The sequence below is a fragment of the Pimephales promelas genome, chromosome 2 (genome assembly GCF_988280905.1).
Source record: "Pimephales promelas chromosome 2, fPimPro1.hap1.1, whole genome shotgun sequence".
NCBI lineage: Eukaryota > Metazoa > Chordata > Actinopteri > Cypriniformes > Leuciscidae > Pimephales > Pimephales promelas.
The window spans coordinates 45,643,450-45,664,089 of record NC_142770.1 but is presented as its reverse complement, the minus strand read 5'-3'; the positions used below and the strand labels follow the sequence as shown (position 1 = coordinate 45,664,089).

General features: G+C 39.9%; 1 protein-coding gene across 1 annotated transcript in view; it reads left to right on the top strand.

Annotated features, from left to right (window-relative positions):
* The window catches only part of LOC120478270 (uncharacterized), a 52,097-nt gene that overhangs the window by 9,955 nt on the left and 21,502 nt on the right, over window positions 1–20,640 (top strand). Inside the window, exons 3-6 of the mRNA XM_089120184.1 lie at window positions 3,422–3,535; window positions 16,106–16,231; window positions 16,383–18,113; window positions 19,261–19,332. Coding sequence (XP_088976310.1) covers window positions 3,422–3,535; window positions 16,106–16,231; window positions 16,383–18,113; window positions 19,261–19,332 — 2,043 coding nt within the window. The remainder of the gene's footprint in view (window positions 1–3,421; window positions 3,536–16,105; window positions 16,232–16,382; window positions 18,114–19,260; window positions 19,333–20,640) is intronic.

Below are 20,640 nucleotides of genomic sequence, written 5' to 3'. Positions count from 1 at the left end.
TGGTGAGGAGCAAGGGCTGGGGAAGGCTGTGGTTTACCACCTCGGTCTGTATAGAGTTTTCGTACTGGGGTCTGATGCCGTGATGACCTCCTTGACCACTGAGCTGAGGTCTGAGGGGAATGGTGCTGCAGGAAAAACTCCAAAAGCTCTGTTTGTTTCTTGGCCGTTTCACTCTGTTGCCGCGCTGTCTCCAAAGCCTGATGAACAATGGCGTCATTTGCATTCTGCATTGGTGTCATTGAGGATATGCTTCTAGCAGGACTGAGTAGATTCCTTTCCTCTTCGTGCCTGTGCATCTGCGCTAAGCTATGCTGGTCTGTATATTCGACTAAGAAATCATCCAGATATCTTGGGCGTTGCGCTGCACGTTTGGGGCGCACAGGTGAAACAGGGAGGCTGATTCCTTCTTTACTGGTTGCCATATCGTTGACTCTGATCCGGCTCGAAGGACCATAAATTGTAATGGGGCTCTACTGGTTGCGAAAATTAGTCACCAATATGGGGTGTCTAGTCAGGACACGGAAGGCAGGAATACTTGTTGAAAGCTTTAATGTATACTTTCCTAATACAGATGCACAGGCACTATTTCTATGTATAAACTTTACTGTGTAGGTGTGGTAGGTGTGGTTCTAAAGAAAAGGAAATAAACATTGATGTCAACTAACATAACACAACTGAGGCTAATACTCTCTCTAGTCATTTAAATAAACAGGGCTAAACATATTCTGAAATGTGAACTTCAATAAGAATGCCATACAATCTACACATAATAGAGAAAAAGGCTGTTACTGACATTTAACCATCAAATGCTAAAGTCACTGATTAACTTATAATACTTTATAACTAATGACAACTTACTTGTGGTCACTGACGCACACGAACACAACCTGAAGCTTATCTTGCAAAGTGAAACTAAACTGAATGCTGTTCTCTGCAAACCAGGGCATGTCTCAACATGTCAGAAAAGGGGCGTGGTCTGATCGATCACTCGCTGTACTGCTCTGTCCAGTTCACATCACTTGATCCTTTTGCACAGTGATGTTTTGTGAGGTCTTGTTGTGAACTTCTTACTTGCCATGGCTGCAGTAGCCTCCTCATCGGTGTCATTTTCATCCATTAGGCGCCTGTTTCATCTTTAGGAAAAGGTACATTTTTTTAATGATTAATAAATTTGATTGAGAAAGTGTGGTATGGTCATGTAAAGACTATTCAGTGACAAATTCCCTTTTTGCAATTCAAAAGGAAATGTGCATTATAATGTGTTGAACTGCACAAATATATAAGGACCTGTAAGAAAGGTCTATGTTAATGAATTAACGTTACAAAATAATCAATCTTACTTGGTTTTCTGTTTTGGTGGCCTCAGAAAGATCAGCTGTTGTTCAGCAAGAAGCAGCTTCCGATGTTCTTCACTATAACGTTAATTTTCAATGAAAAACAGAATTCAAACATCAAGTCTATTTCCTCTCCAACATAAAAACAAATAAAATCTAACCACACAAACCCCCCAAAAAATTTTATCTAGTAATGCGAGATTAAAATCCACGTGTTAAGATAGTGAAAAACTATAAACTTACCTTGATCATGTATTAAAACTCCAAAAGATAAAACCAATATAGCGTCATTGTCGAAGTTAGAACATCTATTTGAATTTCACCGCGACTGTTGCTGAATAGCTGCTACGCAACTTCCGGATCCTTTGGTAGGCGGGATGGTGTTACGGGGTGCATTCTGGGAAAAGTAGTCTTTTTTGCAAAGCGCATTTAACACTGTATATGTAAATCAACTACTATTTCCATGCTGCATTGCAAACTGCGTTATTGTATCAGACGCCGCACATGGACGCCGCATCTAACAGTCTTCCGCCGCGTGGTGGTTTGCTCACACTGACACACTCCTCTAAAAATTCGCAAGTTTCCCGGAGACTTTTAAAGTCAGAGCCACGTTTTATTTCTTAATCTATTTCAATGGTTTACGTGGACAACATAAATGTTTCTTCTCCAAATACACATGTATAGGCTATTCTATGTAGATTATATACATTTTTCATTGTTAAGGAATTGTGAAAACTCAAAGCATGGGTGGTTTTTGCTACAAAAAAATCATAGTTTAACCATGGGTTTTTGTAGTAAATCTGTTGTTATACAAATGGTAGCCTAATCAATTCCCCAAAAAGTGATTTTTGTGTGGCAAATTGATTACCATTTAGATAACCACAAAGTATTCAGTTCCATTCAATCTTTTGTCTTATGATGCTGCAGACTGAACCATTTGTCTTTGTCTTCAGTCATTTTGCAAACATCTTTTTTTTTTCATTCTGCACATTATCACCCCCCCCCCCCCCCATTAAAATAATCTTGCCAATAGAATAATCAAGGCTTCTTTCCTTTAAAACCTGCCTATACTTAAATGTGTAAAAGAGTACTATTTGAATACATATCTATACGTATTTTTAACTAGGTCTATAACAAACATATTTCATTTAATTATTTTTGACAAAATTAACCCTATTTATGAGGTTGCATTATAATGACATGCAACCTCATCTAACACAGCTATTTTACAGTACAAAACATTAATGCCAGAGATCTTTTGCTCAGCCAACCAAAACCCAACCAAATCTCAGCCAAATACTTCCCTATTCTGGCAGGCCAAACTCAAGCCAGAGCTTAGCCAAACAGATACAATTTGATATTTTTTCTTTTGGTTAGCCAGACTCCAGCCAGAGCTTAGCCTAGTACTGTTTGACACAAAAGTGTGAAAAAAACAGTGCCAGAATTAAGCCAGAAGTGCCGAATATAAGCCAGACTCGGCCCAGACTTTGTTGCTATCTGGGTCCAAAGACATTTCACCTATAAAAATAAACCACACAACAGAATAAAGTCCAGTCCTGGGTGAACTACAACGGCACGCAAGTTTTATTTATTTTTATCCAGCGTTATCGTGTGGCGTGATGCGGAGCACAAGAGAACAGAGTTTGAAGCTGCTCGTTTAAAAGATCTTGCTCGCCTCTCAATCATTCAATTTCAAAACGGGTTTCACTGGATGAATTTTGAGTTCATAAGCTTTCGAATGATACCTAATCTATGATGATAACTAAAATATGTGATATGGAAAAAAGGCAATAAATAAAGAGCACCAGTCGTCTCACTAGTAGGACTTCACAGTAAATTAAACAGTTTTTTCTCAATTCCGTTTCTGAAAATCACAGCGATCAGCCGACTTCAGATAACCACAACGTCTGTTACAGAAAAAAAATAACATAAATAAAATAATAGGGTCTTAATAGGGTCTCAAATCCTGTAATATGTCAAATTTCACCATGTGGTGGGTTTTCCCAGATCGCATCTCATATGGTTAATCTCATAACGAATGAACACAGTAATGTAGAGGATTAAACTGAATCTGTTCTCTGTTCCAGTTCAGTCCAGCAGAAGAGCTCAAACCCAGAGTCCAGCTGTGTGTCTGTGAAGAGTGACTGGTCTATGGATCAGCCACCAGTGTTTAAGAGTGGAGACACACGGCCTGATCTCAGGTATATCATTTATATAAAAGATGTGCAATAGTGACACTTCTGAATTAGACTCATAATTGATCTTTGAATTAGACTCATTATCTTATATTACGGGACATGTAGGTAAACTACAAACTGGAAGGTTGGTGGCTCAATCCCCGGTTCCACCTGACCAAGTGTCACGGTGTCCGTGAGCAAGACACCTAACTCAAGCTGTGTGCGTGTGTGTGTGGGTGTGTGTGTGAGACACCTAACCCCAGCTGCTCCTGACGAGCTGGATGACGCCTCGTATGGCTGACACCGTCTTCGGTGTGTGAATGAGTGTATGAATGAGTGTGTGAATGAGTGTATGAATGAGTGTGTGAATGAGTGTGTGAATGAGTGTATGAATGAGTGTATGAATGAGTGTATGAATGGGTGTGTGAATGAGTGTGTGAATGAGTGTATGAATGGGTGTATGAATTAGTGTGTGAATGAGTGTGTGAATGGGTGTATGAATGAGTGTGTGAATGAGTGTTTGAATGAGTGTGTGAATGAGTGTATGAATGAGTGTATGAATGAGTGTGTAAATGAGTGTTTGAATGAGTGTGTGAATGAGTGTGTGAATGAGTGTATGAATGAGTGTTTGAATGAGTGTGTGAATGAGTGTGTGAATGAGTGTGTGAATGAGTGTGTGAATGGGTGTATGAATGAGTGTGTGAATGAGTGTTTGAATGAGTGTGTGAATGGGTGTATGAATGAGTGTATGAATGAGTGTGTGAATGAGTGTATGAATGAGTGTGTGAATGAGTGTGTGAATGAGTGTGTGAATGAGTGTATGAATGAGTGTGTGAATGAGTGTATGAATGAGTGTGTGAATGAGTGTGTGAATGAGTGTATGAATGAGTGTGTGAATGAGTGTTTGAATGGGTGTGTGAATGGGTGTGTGAATGAGTGTGTGAATGAGTGTATGAATGAGTGTGTGAATGAGTGTGTGAATGAGTGTGTGAATGGGTGTGTGAATGAGTGTGTGAATGAGTGTATGAATGAGTGTGTGAATGAGTGTGTGAATGAGTGTATGAATGAGTGTGTGAATGAGTGTATGAATGAGTGTGTGAATGGGTGTATGAATGGGTGTGTGAATGAATGGGTGTGTGAATGGGTGTATGAATGAGTGTATGAATGAGTGTGTGAATGAGTGTGTGAATGGGTGTATGAATGAGTGTGTGAATGAGTGTATGAATGAGTGTATTAATTGGGTGTATGAATGAGTGTATGAATGAGTGTATGAATGGGTGTATGAATGGGTGTATGAATGGGTGAATGTGAGGCAAAAATGTAAAGCGCTTTGGTGGCCATTGGGTCTGTGAAAGCGCCATTTACCATTTATCTCAGTCAGTCTAACACTAGCAATGACATCAAGTAAATGTAAGCTGAGGTTTTCGGGACGGCGTCTCTGTTCGGCGAAAACCGTGCTTCGGATGAGACGTTAAACCGAGGTCCTGACTCTCTGTGGTCATTAAAAATCCCAGGATGTCCTTTGATAAAGAGTAGGGGTGTAACCCCGGTAGGGGTGACCCCGAATAGTCGAAGATTCGATGCATCGATATGCGGAGCCTGATTCGACCACCGATCTCACATTCGAATCTTCGTTCGCGGGTTTTATGAAACGTGGATCATACCATTTTGGCAATACGGGGGTGCTCAATGTCTAATTTCACACAGAACTACTGATTTTGTACGGTTATAGTAAGTTATATACAGCCTTTAATTATGATAATGCTGTAAAAAAAACGTGAAAAGAAAGAAGCGTTCAATAAATATTTTTAACGTTTGTGTGTGTGAATAAATCCAACCACCGCTCACCGCAGTGACAGATTTAAGTTTCACTTTCCCTGATCCGTGACAGACGGGGAGCATCTTGACGGCAGGGTTACAATGTCTGGAATAAAAAAATCTAAAGTGTGGATGCACTTTGAAATGGTAAAAGATGATCCAAAAAAAGTAAAATGCAAGTTGTGCCAACAGCTCATGTCTTACCACTCATCAACAACAAATATGGCTTTCCACTTAAAACGGGTAAGTTTCTTAGCCTCGGAAGCTAGCTTCCAATAAGGATGTTTCACTCTTTCATTTAACTGGTGCTTTTCATTTACGAATAGCAATATCATATGTTGGGACTTAAAATATGTTTAAAGAGTAACTAAACCCCTGGTCAGAGCCTGACTCCACCCACTAGCAATATTTGAAAAATGCTGAAAAAATGGGCAGACCCCAGCGGGGCCAGGGGGCGTGCACCTGAGACCCGCCGTGAGTGAGAGCTGCTGTCAGACTCTAAAATAGAGCGAGACTGGAGTGACGCAAGTAACTGCCTTTGCAACAGAGCGGCCATTTGAAGTCGAGGACTTTTCTCCCTCACCTTCACCTTCACCTGAAGTGGATGAGGGTGAATTGTATGTAGACACAGGGCCAAATCCATTCGAGCCGCTGGCTCAAACTGCGGTCTTAACTCCCGCATCGCGACCGGCATCTGATGAGTTTTGTCGTCAAGTTGATCTCAATAGCGCACGCTCTGTGGGCATGTATTCATATTGATATTCTGCCGCTATGTGAAAAAATCCAGCAAAATGCACCGGCTCGTTTGTCGACCCCAGAGGATTAACTTTATCCTAACCATAAATTGTGATTAAAATATCCATGATCACTCACATCAAGACGCCGCTGCGGTGGAGGAGTCCATGCAGGACGAGCAGTGTTTGGCACTGCGTGTGCAGCTGTGTGGAGAAGCCCATGTCCACCTCTATTCCGTCACTATCCTGATCACTGTACTAAACTAATATATGATATCCTGATCGTTTTCAATACTCATAAATCCAACTCCTGACTCGCTACAGTAGTTTTGACGGAACCAGATGCTTTTATACCAGGGGCTGCCAAGGGCGTGGTGAGCTCGCACCAAGGGTGTGACAGAGTCGCGTCTGAGAGTTCGCTACGTCAGCAAGTACCCCTACTGCAGGAGCTTTCCGTTTAACCTGAAGAGGGCAGCACTCAGACGTTTTTACACCATATATTTGAAAATCAAAACACTTTATACTCAATTGTCAAAAAATGTACTCGAATCAATGAACAGCATTTATGAGGCTCCATTCTTACAGATCATTAACTAAAAAAAGTTGTTTTGGTGTTTAGTTACCCTTTAATATTAACACACAAGCAGAGTGAAAGACTGGATTTTTTTCGATCGGGTAGGGTACAAGTGTTTTCAAACATTTCAGCCGTTTCTAATTTTAATTTGCTGTGAACATGTTTAGCTAAAAAAACCTGCCAGTTTAGCGTTTATTGTTTTGGCAGTTAAAAGGAGAAAGTTCACAATTCTGGCTAAACTTTCGTTGTTTTAATAATTTATTTATTTTAATTTTATTTATTGATCACTCAGGGTTACTTAATTTAACTTGTATTTTTTAAAAAAATATATGTTCCCCTGTACTTTGGCATTTTGCACACATTTATTATGCTCCCTGTGACTTGATTCTGACTATTTCGTTTGTATTTATTTTTTATTATAAGAAATGTATATCCTGTTCTAATTTAATTCTGTAAATTAATGCTTTTTTTGCTTTTCGTTGTGTCGATGTAGCGCTGCACTGAAACATGATAGCACAGGCAATTTTGCCGATTTAATTTAATTTCGCAAAATGTGAAATGCAAATCCTGTCTGCAGTCAGTGTGTTCTTTTCCGCTCTAGGCAGGTATTTTTTTTAGGTTTATTTATCAAAATGTTCTTTTAGATATTTGTGTGATGTTCTGCATTTCGATCGCGGCTTTAAAATGTTATGAGAGAACGTTTTACGAATGTTTATCCACCACATTACCTTTTATTAAACGTAAATAAGAAAGCCATTGTTAGTTGCCAGGCAGTTTTGGTCGCTTTATTAAAAGTGGTTGCTGTGTGCAGTGTGTAAAATAAAATAAAAATAGTTTTACCCTCCTGCTGACTACCTCGTGCCCCTCCCGACACATTCACACACACACACACACACACACACACAGATGATTCGACTATCAGTCGACTATAGAAAGATTCGAAAATTCTGATTCGAATGTGTAAATCCTTAGTCGGGGACACCCCTAAACCCCGGCATCCTGGCCAAATTTGCCCATTGGCCTCTGTCCATCATGGCCTCCTAATCATCCCCATCTATACCAATTGGCTTCATCACTGTCTCCTCTCCACCAGTAAGCTGGTGTGTGGTGGGCGTTCTGGCGCACTATGGCAGCCGTCGCATCATCCAGGTGGAGCTGCACACTGATGGTGGTTGAGGAGATTCTCCCTCTCTCTGTGAAGCGCTTTGAGTGCCGAGAAAACCGCTATATAAATGTAATGAATTATTAGGTGTTCAGGCACGAAGTGCTGAAAACCTATTGTATTTGCTAGAAAGAAAAAAAAAATCCCCTAAAACGCATCGTGCAGCCCAAACCGTAAGGGCTGGAGCTCTGAAAAATTGTTATTTCGGTTTTTGTCCAAAACCCACTTTTGCGAACTAGTCCCTGGATTTTTGCCCGATCGGGACCAAACCATTCTAGGCCTATTCTCTGGACTCTCTCTAGATCAATAATTATCGAAAAAAAGTTGAAATTTTGCATTTGGTTGGCTGTAACAGGGTCATTTAGATAGTGGTCTGTGGCAAAATTCAGTCAAAAGCCCCTAAATCCCCCCAAAAAGTCACAACTTCACAAAAATCGACGAGCATATGTGTCCTAACATGGTTAGGAAGCATGCAAAGTTTCGTGAGGATCGGATCATAGGTGGCGCTACAATCGTCAAAAAGGTCTCTCATTATTAGGTGTTCAGGCACGAAGTGCTGAAAACCTATTGTATTTGCTAGAAAGAAAAAAAAATCCCCTAAAACGCATCGTGCAGCCCAAACCGTAACGGCTGGAGCTCTGAAACTTTGTCAGATGGTAGGGCCTCAAATTGTGGAGAAGCTATCAGAGTATGAGCCCGATTGGCCCATAGGTGGCGCTACAGCAACCAAAAGTACTAAATTGCTCATAACTCCAAGACCGTTTGACTTAGCTTCAATGTTTTTACACCACTGTAATCCCTGGCTCAAGACGGACAAGATGTATATCGGATTTCCATTTGGAGCAAAAAAAAAAATGTTATTTCGGTTTTTGTCCAAAACCCACTTTTGCGAACTAGTCCCTGGATTTTTGCCCGATCGGGACCAAACCAGTCTAGGCCTATTCTCTGGACTCTCTAGATCAATAATTATCGAAAAAAAGTTGAAATTTTGCATTTGGTTGGCTGTAACAGGGTCATTTAGATAGTGGTCTGTGGCAAAATTCAGTCAAAAGCCCCTAAATCCCCCCCCCCCCCCCCCCCCAAAAAGTCACAACTTCACAAAAATCGACGAGCATATGTGTCCTAACATGGTTAGGAAGCATGCAAAGTTTCGTGAGGATCGGATCATAGGTGGCGCTACAATCGTCAAAAAGGTCTCTCATTATTAGGTGTTCAGGCACGAAGTGCTGAAAACCTATTCATGGATTTCATGTGACGTCACACAGTGGCGCGGCCGCCATTTGTAGGACCGAATCGCGATTGCTAACGTGCCGTCTATCTGCAGTGCTGTAAGCTGTGACAACAGCAAATCACAAAGAAATGATAAACTAAAATTTAATAACATTCCCAAAAACCCTGAACGTTGTAAGAAATGGATTTCTGCTATCAAGAGGGATAACTGGACACCTACAGAACACTCTGCAGTGAGCACTTTATTTCAGGTAAGGAATGTAAGCTAATGTGAACTGTTGTAACATTAGCACCTGTTGCTTACCAATCAGCCTTTGCAGATAAATTCAATTAGGTAATGTGTAACTGGCTTACATTTTCTAACAAAATAACTTGATCGTCATCTGTGTATCAACGTTATGTTAACGTTAATTTATCCACTTTTAGACTAACTAATTCGGTAAAACTTTACTAAGGCTTTAGTAAATAGATATTCCATCACATATAAAGCATTAATAGTCATTAATAGTTATAAAAAAGCAATTTATAAATACAGCTATAAATGCTTTATTCTTGATTACTTTATTAATGACCAATTTATCATTTCTAAATGAAATATTGCATTATTTATAAACCAGTTATTTAAGAGTTTTCAATGGAGTTGTCTAAGATTACTTAAAAGTATTTAAATTCACATTCATACATCTTATATTGAGACAAACAGTAATACTTAGTTTGTTCATAAAATCTAGTAAAAAGCATTTATAGCTGTATTTATAAACTATTTATTGTCTATTAATGCTTAAAAAATTATGTATTAACTGTTTACTCATGCTTAACTAATGATTAATAGCATGCAGTTATCATAAAAGTGTAATCACTAATTCTGAGTTGGTAATGTTAATTGGTGTCTCATTATATCACTGCAGGCAAGAAAAGTGATAATCCTCTGAACCCCGATTATGTGCCAAATCTGTTTGCCTACCTGTCACCTGAGCAACGACAAAGAAAAACCAATTGCTACAAGAAATTTGAGCAAACACAAGCTGTCAAGAGGAAGAGAAGTTGTACCAGTGATGTGTCAATGTTACCCCATGGTAAATATACTGGCAATGAGATGGACCACAGTGACAGCTTTCCTGAGAGCGGGCAGAGTGGGGAACACAGCTACTGTAAAGACCCTATCCATACTGAGAGCAGTGTAGCATGCTCCGATGAAGCCTGTCGAGAAACTGTGAAGAAACTGACAGAAGAGTGTACCAGACTGAGGGCAGAGGTCTATCAACTTAGGGACAGGGTAAGCAAGTTATCTTTCCAGCAGGAGGTGTTCAAAGACAATGATGAGATGGTCCAGGACTTAACTGGACTTCCATCCTATTCCAAGATGATGGTCGTCTTCACCTTCTTGTCGGGATTCCTAAAGGGGGGACCTGGGCTGACTCCCTTTGTGTAACATTTGCCCATCTGTTGTGCCCTCAGAATAAAGACTACGTAACATTGTGTTCCCAGTGTAACACATAACTATATGAACTGATGTTTGTTTTGATACAAGTCTGTTTTATATTTGCAATAAAAAAAGGTGACAGTAAAATTCTGTTCTCATTCTGTTTATTGTTAATCATTTGTAATAATCAAATCATTCATAAAAAATCCCATATACATTATAAACCACATGGGTAATTAGGTTGTAGATTCAAACTGCATTTCTACTGTGCAAATATTTATTCCTACCAGAAACCCTGTGCCCGGCTCACAAATAGTAACTTAACCGAATGTTATTGAAAAAGGCATTTTAAACTACTGATTGAAAACTAACACTTAATGAAGATATGAACTTCATTAAAGGAATAGTTCACTTTAAAATGAAAATTCTGTCATCATTCTCACCCTCAAGTTGTTTCAAACCTGCATGCATTTCTTTCTACAGGAGAACACAAAGGAAGATATTTTGAAGAATGTCAGTAACCAAACTGGAACCATTGATTTCCATGGTAATTTTTTTTCCTACTATGGAAGTCAATGGTTCCAGTTTACTGTTTGGTTGATGACATTCTTCAAAATATCTGAGAACTGTCCCATCTTCCTGTACTGTTATCCAGTGGTATGTTGGTGTTAAACTGAGGCTTTGTGAATGCTTCACCTGAAAATGTAAATAAAAGTAAAATTAGCAAATTACAGATTAGCTTGATAAAACATTTTTTACAATTGGAACACGTATAACGTCATTCTAGACAGCTATCTATATTGACATCAGTAACCTTATACATATGGCTGAATGTGCTGTGCTCAATGTTTGCCTTAAATTAATAGACAGTGATTTGTCTACATTTCTGAAATTCATAACTTTGACACTCTAAATTGTAATGTACATATGCATTTTCAGTAAAGATGTTTTGAAATATTGTGAGTGCTAAAAATAAATGAGCTTATCGGACATGGCGGGGGGCGGGTTTTTGCGAACGGTCAATTTATTTCAACAATACTTTTATGTCCAGCAAATAAAAGAGTGCCACTTACCCTTCCTGTTATCAAGAACATTTTCTTCATCTCCAGATGATAGATTCCGGGATCATTAACCCATCCTGAGGTGAAGTAGCGGTAGGCTTCAGTGCTTTTAAATGCCTTCCGGTGAATGGATAGGGATTGTGGACGAGGTAGTCACGGCCGCATTAACCATAGGGCTAGGCGGGGCTTAAGCCCCGGGGCCCAAGCAAGGAGGGGGCCCGTGATTGGCTGTGGAGCAGATACTGAAAGCCATCTGATTACCAAAGCCTTACCACGCAATAACGTCCCCCACAAATTATCCCTGTTATTTAGTTGCACTTTGCCTTATTCCATGCATTATCATGGACTCATTATCATAAATAGAGACGTTCGCAAAGACCCGCCTTTTTTAGTATGTGACGGGCCACGAGCCAGGCGGGTCTCACGAGTCACGCATATCATGTTCTCATGCGCTCACGCAGTGAAAAATACATCGCGGGGCAAAGACTAACGTTACACCGAGTGATTACGAGAGAGAGAGTTCAAAGCAGCTTACTGATGATATGAAACAAAGTCTCAACTTTCAAATATTGTCATTTAAGTAATTTAAACAATACCGTTTTCAAGTTCATATCCACCGACGTTACTGACAGCTTTGTTGTCGGACAAAGTTGCTTATTCGGCGTTATGATTGGCCAGGCCACCTGTCAATCAAACCCCCGTGGGCAGCAGGGCAAAATTGAAACGTCAGGTTTTAATTTGATATGACAAATACATTTATTCTATATTTAACTTGTGAACGATCGACCTGCTGCTGCAAGTAGGCCTATAGATGATGGCTGCCTGCGCCTTAGAATACATCAATCAATAAATCGCCTTTACTCTTCACTTCATTCTAGTCTATTCTTAAAACACAGCGTCATCATCGACCCCACAAACTTTCGGTAAGTTTGAATATTAACTTGATGGATGTATAATTTTGCTTTTTGTGTTTGATTAAACTCTATATTCGCCTAAAGGACTGGCGATAATACCGGGTTGCATATCCGGTAGAAATATTTAAATTTTGCTGCGCATCGATGTAAGTTTATCATTTAAACGCGTTTTTGTGGTTTGGATACCATTTATTTCAAACTGCTCAGGCACAGTGAGCAGCGGGTGAGAATTCATTTTGTAAATGCTGGTTTTGAGACCATGGTGAACTTGAGACGGTTTTGCACAGTGACAGACGCTGAAAGTGACAGACGCTGCTAATGCTGTCGCCATGTGTGTCAATAATGTTAATCAAACATCAGAAAGAAAGTAATTTAACGTTACTGTATTTGACTGAATTACTTTTGCAAAATTAACAAGAATGAATGTTGAATTTATAGTGAAAACCATGTAGGCTATTGTATATTTGATTACTTTATATAATATAATATTATTCAGTGCTTAAAGTCATTTTATTGTGCCTTTGTTCTATTTTAATTTGTGACTCTTGTCATCAGTAAGCTTGAGATTATTTTCTTAAGCTACTATTATTTTTTGGTGATATTGAAATTGGTCACAATAATTATGAAATTTTAGTCACAATACATTTTGATATGATAAAAAAAATTGTGTTAAAAGTAACATAACTTAACTGTGAAGTATATCATAGATGGATAAAATGACTCGTATAATAACATTTAACTCATGTAGTTGGTGACCTAACGTGGTGGGGGGGCCCTGCAGTAACTCATAGCCCCGGGGCCCAGTGAGCTCTTAATACGGCCCTGGAGGTAGTAAATCTCAGCGAACGTCAAATTTTTACAAGTCAGCAGTTCGTTTGAAAGTAAACACGGATCTAAACCTTAAGTATCAATTTTATTTAAATACCTTTTCATCTGTAATGAGGTGTGCTGTGCTATTTTAGTGTGCGACATCTTTCCGATCAGGAGAAGCTACGCAAAGGTCCTAAAGATGGAAAAAAAATCCCCTAAAACGCATCGTGCAGCCCAAACCGTAATGGCTGGAGCTCTGAAACTTTGTCAGATGGTAGGGCCTCAAATTGTGGAGAAGCTATCAGAGTATGAGCCCGATTGGCCCATAGGTGGCGCTACAGCAACCAAAAGTACTAAATTGCTCATAACTCCAAGACCGTTTGACTTAGCTTCAATGTTTTTACACCACTGTAATCCCTGGCTCAAGACGGACAAGATGTATATCTCGGATTTGTATATCTCAAAGCTATCAGATTACGAGTTGCATAGGTGCATAGGTGGATAGGTGGCGCTACAGCAACCAAAGTTCCTCCACAAAGTTCCGTGAGGATCGGATTATAGGTGGTCAATGAGTGGTGTTGTACTGCCCACTGCTGTTTAAATTATTTTTTTTTTCACAATACTCAACTATAATTCATAGTATAACTTTATCAATTCAATCTTTTAACATTTACAACCACATTTAGTAAAAAATGACTATTATCCTGAAGTTGAAAATGAGTGTGTTAACTAAACTGTAGTAAATCATATTTTAACATGTTAAATTATGATAAATCATATTGGAACATGGTTAATTATGTAATATCAAGCTGAAATGTAGTATATCATGATAAATCATGCCTGCTACATACAACTTAATGTCTTTTGATGATTTTGTGCTTAAATGCCTTAAAGACCTGAACACCGATAAATGCTGCTTGCAGCTTTAATTATTATTATTATTACCTTTATATAATGGAGTCGGTGTAAAATTGAGCAGATGTTAGTAAGCGCTGGTTCAGATTTGTTGAGAGCTTCACATTGTCTGGTCAGAACGGTGATGTTTCACAGTGAAGATACCGTTATTAGAGTACAGTAAAGCTGGTTTATCTTTAAAGCTCAGAAACACATTGGTCTCTTTAGTCGCTGAGTCTTCGTCCTCCATTGGGCCGTTCAGAAGAGTCGGTTGATGTTCACCTGAGTTTAATCTATTCTATAATTCTATAGTTGTTTTCAATGTTTTTTTTATTCCTAATGCCGAATAAAACCATCAGGCTTAACATTTAAAAAAACAGTTAGTTAAAGGGTCACTTCACCCATTTGCATTAAGCTTTGTATCTTTAGAAACCCAGTCATATTTTTGAAGGGTCATTGTTTATTCCCTTATTTTCCCTGAGATGGGAGAAATAAGGATTTAAGTGTTTAGCTTCCTGCTTATTATGACGTAGAAATCCTCATTTTGCGTCACGATAAGCAGGAAGTCATATTTCATTAAAATCTTTAGAACTACATATGTTAGCTCATTATTATTCCAGGGTGTTGGACCCACTCACCCTATTACAGATCAGTGGGTGGGACTTCACTTGCAGAAACTGAAATCAATATCCGCCATCTTGTTTGGAAGCTAAGCTAACAAGCGCTGTGGAGATAGTAAGTATGACAATGACGGAAGAAACTAAACATGATATGGAAGAAGAGGATTTTGAAGTTCTGCTGCTCGAATCCGATGTTCGTGACTATCTTTACGAACTGCAGTATAGTTTAGAGCAGCTGAGGCTGATGGAGGAACAGGAGGCGGCTGCCCGTCGGTCGAGACGCCCGGACTGGGTCGAGACGCCCGGACTGGGTCGAGCTGAGGCGGACTGCTGTTGCCTGTACTCTCCCTGCGTGCTACGGCCTACGGACACACAGTCCTTCTGCTGCAGAGAATTTCAACGATGGCAATTTCTCCTGGAGGAAATCTCTGAATCAGACGAGCACACGGACGTTTGTGTTGTGATAGTTTCGCCTGACTAAACATCCATTATATCATGCAGTAATTCACCATATAGAAATAAATACAAACGAGGAGTAATTCACTAATGAGTTTGCCAAGGTAACGTTAACAGGGTTTGTTGTTGTGGGAAGAAGGAGGCAGGAACCGGCGAACATTTAAACATTTTAATAGTAAAATGAACAAATACAAAACGAAAGTTCCTCATTGACGACTGCTGTAACGTTACACACAACAGAAACAAAACACAGCATAAAATCAGGCCTGTTTCTCTCTCGATCTGCCGTCGTCGCTCCCCGTTTTATGCTTTCGCTTTTCCGTGAGAAACGCAAGACCGGCGCGCCCCTCACAGGTGTCTTTCATTATCAGTCTCTGTTATAACTCACGCCACCGGCCTCACGCCGTCCTCTTACATCCCTCGCCCTCGATCGTCCTGCTCGCCACAGCCAACTAGACATTTTGTGTGAAATGAATGTCAAACTCCGGTGACAGCTAATGTTAGCCTTGTAGACGGAAGAGTGAATTCTCTGTTTGCGCTGTTCCGGATTAGTGGGTGTGGCTTGCGGAGCTGTGGATTGTGGGACATATAGTTTTTTCATATATAGGCTTCCCTTGGTTATTTTCTGTCTTTTCTCGGCCAAGAGGGCACCAAATTAAAAAAATTATTTTACATTTCGACTACATATATGATCCACTTTCAATAAAGATTAATCTTGCAATGGGTGAAATGCTCCTTTAATTCCTGAAAATAATTATAATCAAAGTTATATGCAAAACACACTTACAGACGCTAAAGCAAAAGTGTTACAACACTCCCTGGTTTTTCCTAAAGACAGAAGATTCCAGTAAAAGTGCACAACATTTATAAGTCTGTATGTTTTTTTTATTTTACTTAGTTTTGAACCCAGTTCAGTCCAGCAGAAGAGCTCAAACCCAGAGTCCAGCTGTGTGTCTGTGAAGAGTGACTGGTCTATGGAGAAACCACAAGTGTTTAAGAGTGGAGAAACACAGTCTGATCTCAGGTATATCATTTCTATCACTCAAACACATGATTAATGATAGAAATATTTCAGAAACCTATTGATGTGTCCCATAATACAGATAATCAATTTTGTAATTCATGGTTATTTACTTCTCTGACTTGTGTAATAATGTGTTATTGTAATCTTCCAGCCATGACTCTAAAGCTGCTGAAGTCCTCAACACACTGAGATCAAATCTGAGACAGAAGTTTGAGTGTGTGTGTGAGGGAATATCAAAGCAGGGAAAGCCAACACTCCTGAATGAGATCTACACAGAGCTCTACATCACAGAGAGTGGAAGTGGAGAGATCAATAATGAGCATGAGGTGAGACAGATTGAGACACAGTCCAGGAGAGCAGAAACAGAGGACACACCGATCAAATGCAGTGACATCTTTAGACCTTTACCTGGACAAGACAAACCCATCAGAACTGTGCTGACAAAGGGAGTCGCTGGCATTGGAAAAACAGTCTCTGTGCAGAAGCTCATCCTGGACTGGGCTGAAGGGAAAGAGAATCAGGACATCCAGCTCATATTTCCACTGGCTTTCAGAGAGCTCAACTTGATGAAGGACAAAACACTCAGTCTTTCAGATCTTCTTCATCGCTTCTTCCCTGAAAGCAGAGAAATGGCCATATCCAGTGATGAGTATAAAGTGCTGTTCATCTTTGATGGTCTGGATGAGTGTCGTCTGTCTCTGGATTTTCAGAGCGATGTGAGGTTGTGTGATGTGACTGAATCAGCCTCAGTGGACGAGCTGCTGACGAACCTCATTGTGGGGAATCTGCTTCCCTCGTCTCTCATCTGGATCACCTCCAGACCAGCAGCAGCGGATCTCGTCCCCTCTGAGTGTGTCCATCGAGTGACAGAGGTACGAGGCTTCAGTGACACACAGAAGCAGGAATACTTCAGGAAGAGGATCAGTGATCAGAGTCTGGCCCACAGGATCATCTCACACCTGAAGTCCTCAAGGAGCCTCTTTATTATGTGCCACATCCCAGTGTTCTGCTGGATCTCAGCCACTGTTCTAGAAGAGATGTGCAGTGAAGCAGAGAGACGAGAGATTCCCAAGACTCTCACTCAAATGTACACACACTTCCTGCTCATTCAGACCAACATCAAACATGAGAAGGACTATGAGAAGAAAGTGAAAGATGAAGACATGATCGTCAAACTGGGGGAACTGGCGTATCGGCAGCTTGTGAAAGGCAACCTGATCTTCTATGAGGAAGACCTGAGTGAGTGTGGCATTGATGTGGCAGAAGCATCAGTTTACTCAGGATTGTGCACTCAGATCTTCAGAGAGGAGTTGGGCTTGTGTCTGGGGAAAGTCTTCTGCTTTGTTCATCTGAGCATTCAGGAACATCTAGCAGCTCTATATGTGCATCTCTCCTTTATCAACAATAACATCAATGTGTTTGACCAGATTACCAAACCAACTAATGGAGGCAAAGTGTCCCTATCTGATCTCCATCAGAGAGCTGTGGATGAGGCTTTACACAGTAGAAATGGGCATCTGGACCTTTTCCTTCGTTTCCTTCTGGGTCTGTCAGTGGAGTCTAATCAGAGTCTCTTACAAGAACTAAAGACACAGACAGCAAACATCTCTCACAACAATGAGGAAACAGTTGACTATATTAAAGAGAAGATCAGGGAGAATCCCTCTCCAGAGAAATACATCAATCTGTTTCACTGTCTGAATGAACTGGGAGATCTTTCTCTAGTCAACGAAGCTCAACCTCGTGCGAGCTCATATGGAGGATTACGTGATGTGAAACTCTCCTCGTCTCAGTGGTCAGCTTTAGTGTTTGTGTTGTTGTCCTCAGAGAAGACACTGCAGGTGTTTGACCTGAAGAGCTTAATTGGAGACAGTACTGATGGGTAAGTAACACTGAGTGCAATCATTACAGTCTAAAACATTATGAAGAAAGAGAAACTCAGAGATCAGAGGTGTTTAAATCACAGGCTCAGACTGATTTCTGGGATATTGTCCATAATTTGCGGGTGTTTCTCAAACCGTGGCTGTGTCCTAGTAAGGCTGCATATCTCGACTGCCACGTCATCAAGCGCCTCTGAAGGCCGTCTCAGTTTGAAGGATCTTTTAAAGACAGACTTCATTTTGTGTCTTTAATTCAGATCATTTTGTGTTAATGTAAGACACTGGGAGACACAGACGGACACACACACACACAGATGAAACAGGGACAAAACGACGAGACAGTGCAGTCTAAGTGTATGAAATGACCAGGAAATGGATCTGGAAGGAAGAGTGGAGTAAAGGGTGAATGTCGATCAGCATCTCGTGTGTGTGTGTGTGTGTGTGCGTGTGTGCGTGTGTGTGTGTGTGTGTGTGTGTGTGCACAAGACGAAGATGAATGAGGTGTGTGTGTGTGTGTGTGTGAACAAGACAAAGATGAATGAGGTGTGTGTGTGTGTGTGTGTGTGTGCGTGTGTGTGTGCACAAGACGAAGATGAATGAGGTGTGTGTGTGTGTGTGTGTGTGTGTGTGAACAAGACGAAGATGAATGAGGTGTGTGTGTGTGTGTGTGTGAACAAGACGAAGATGAATGAGGTGTGTGTGTGTTGTGTGTACAAGACGAAGATGAATGAGGTGTGTGTGTGTGAGTGTGTGTGTGTGTGTGTGTGTGTGTGTGCGCGCCAGTGCTGCTTCCCCAGCTAATGTGACTTTATCATTATTACTTCTCATTTCAAAAACAACTTATTTAACACAAAATACTTCTTGATTCATGAAAATATACACATTTGACTCAACAAAATCTGATATGTTGAATAGTGTTGTAGTGTAAATGTAGACTAATAGACCTTGACAAACGACATTGACAAGAAAAAGAGAAAACAAATCTGTGTTGCTGAATACGAGACTTCTACAGTTATAGACACTAAACAACTTTAACACACGTCCTTTATAAAGCTGTGTTTAGTTAAAAAAGGTATAATGTATTATTTACTTATGATATGATTTATTATTGTTAGCGTTAATAATTGTTTATTTGTTATTTTCTATTAGTGTCCCACAAAACACTGCAGATGAAGTTCTTCAGAAGCTGATGCCTGTGGTTTCAGCAACTAGACGCGCTGAGTAAGTAACACTGAGAACAAGCATCACTGCTAAAACATTACAACAGTTCTTACTTAAACATTATAAATTATATATTATATACAATTATAGAACTGTAAAAGCAGGCTGTTTAGTTCACATGGATAAGATTTGGGAAAATAAAATAAATCCTGTTTTCGATGACTGGAATTTTTTTTAATGATATTTGTTTATATCATTAAAAAATAATTATTATATATTTCTAATAAAGGGACTGATGAGATGATCTTTAAGTTTATTCAGCTCCGTATGGAGAGGGATAAGGCTTTCACAGGCGTGAGTTCCTGTTTCTGGCGTGACGATCGAGTCTGTCCCAAAAATACCTCTCAATGCACCCTCGCGGACTCGCGCTAAGGGCCCTATAGGTCTGCACTACATGACGTCACCGAAGTGTGGACTCTGAGGAAGTCCACAAGTTCGGAGTGTGCCATTTGGGACAGGGCCAGAGAGTAACCCTGACGGCACTCGTGAGAAAATGAAAATTACCTACATAATGAAAATTAGCTACATAATTAAATTCACAAATATGACTACATTTAAACATTATTCAAATACATAGACTACTGAGTTACTCAGGGGTGCAACTACCCAGTGTCAGAAGTGGACCTCTGTTTCTCTAGGGAGGTTGGGGGGAATGCTCCCCTGTAAGAAAATTTTGTGTTCTTTAAAGGTTAAATTCAGCAGTCTGGTGCACTTTGAGAGTTCAAAATTAAAAGCTCCAACCCATATTCAGGGTGCAAATTAAACAAAGAAAAATTCAAACCTTAGTGTCTGTCTACATTACACTACTAGGGATGGGACAATGCATCTATCTCCAGATTCGATACTTTGGTGCCGATACGTTGCGATTCTACAATATTGCAATTCGATATTGAAATGTAGTGTGATTTTGTTTTTAACACTAGACTATGGGGAAAAGTTCAATCATACACTTATACAGACTGTACATGACGTGTAAGATGAGTCATATTTACAAAAACAATTCATCACATCTTTCTGAGTTTTATTTCAGGAGCATCATACAGTTGTACATTCTCTTGAATAAATAATTCAATAACAAATACATTTTTAAGTCACTTGTCGCCTCCTAGTGGAGAAACAATGTAATCGATAAATGTGTTGTTTTAAGAGCCAAGTTTCTATTAAAAGCTCTATTTACTCTATTGTGTTCGCTACCGTAGACATCAGTGTTTATATTTGAGCTTTAAACTTTTACGCAAAGCGCGTGAATCAACTTTTGATGCGCTCGACCCAAGTTTGAATCCGCCTTTTGCCGAAGTCTCTTCTCCC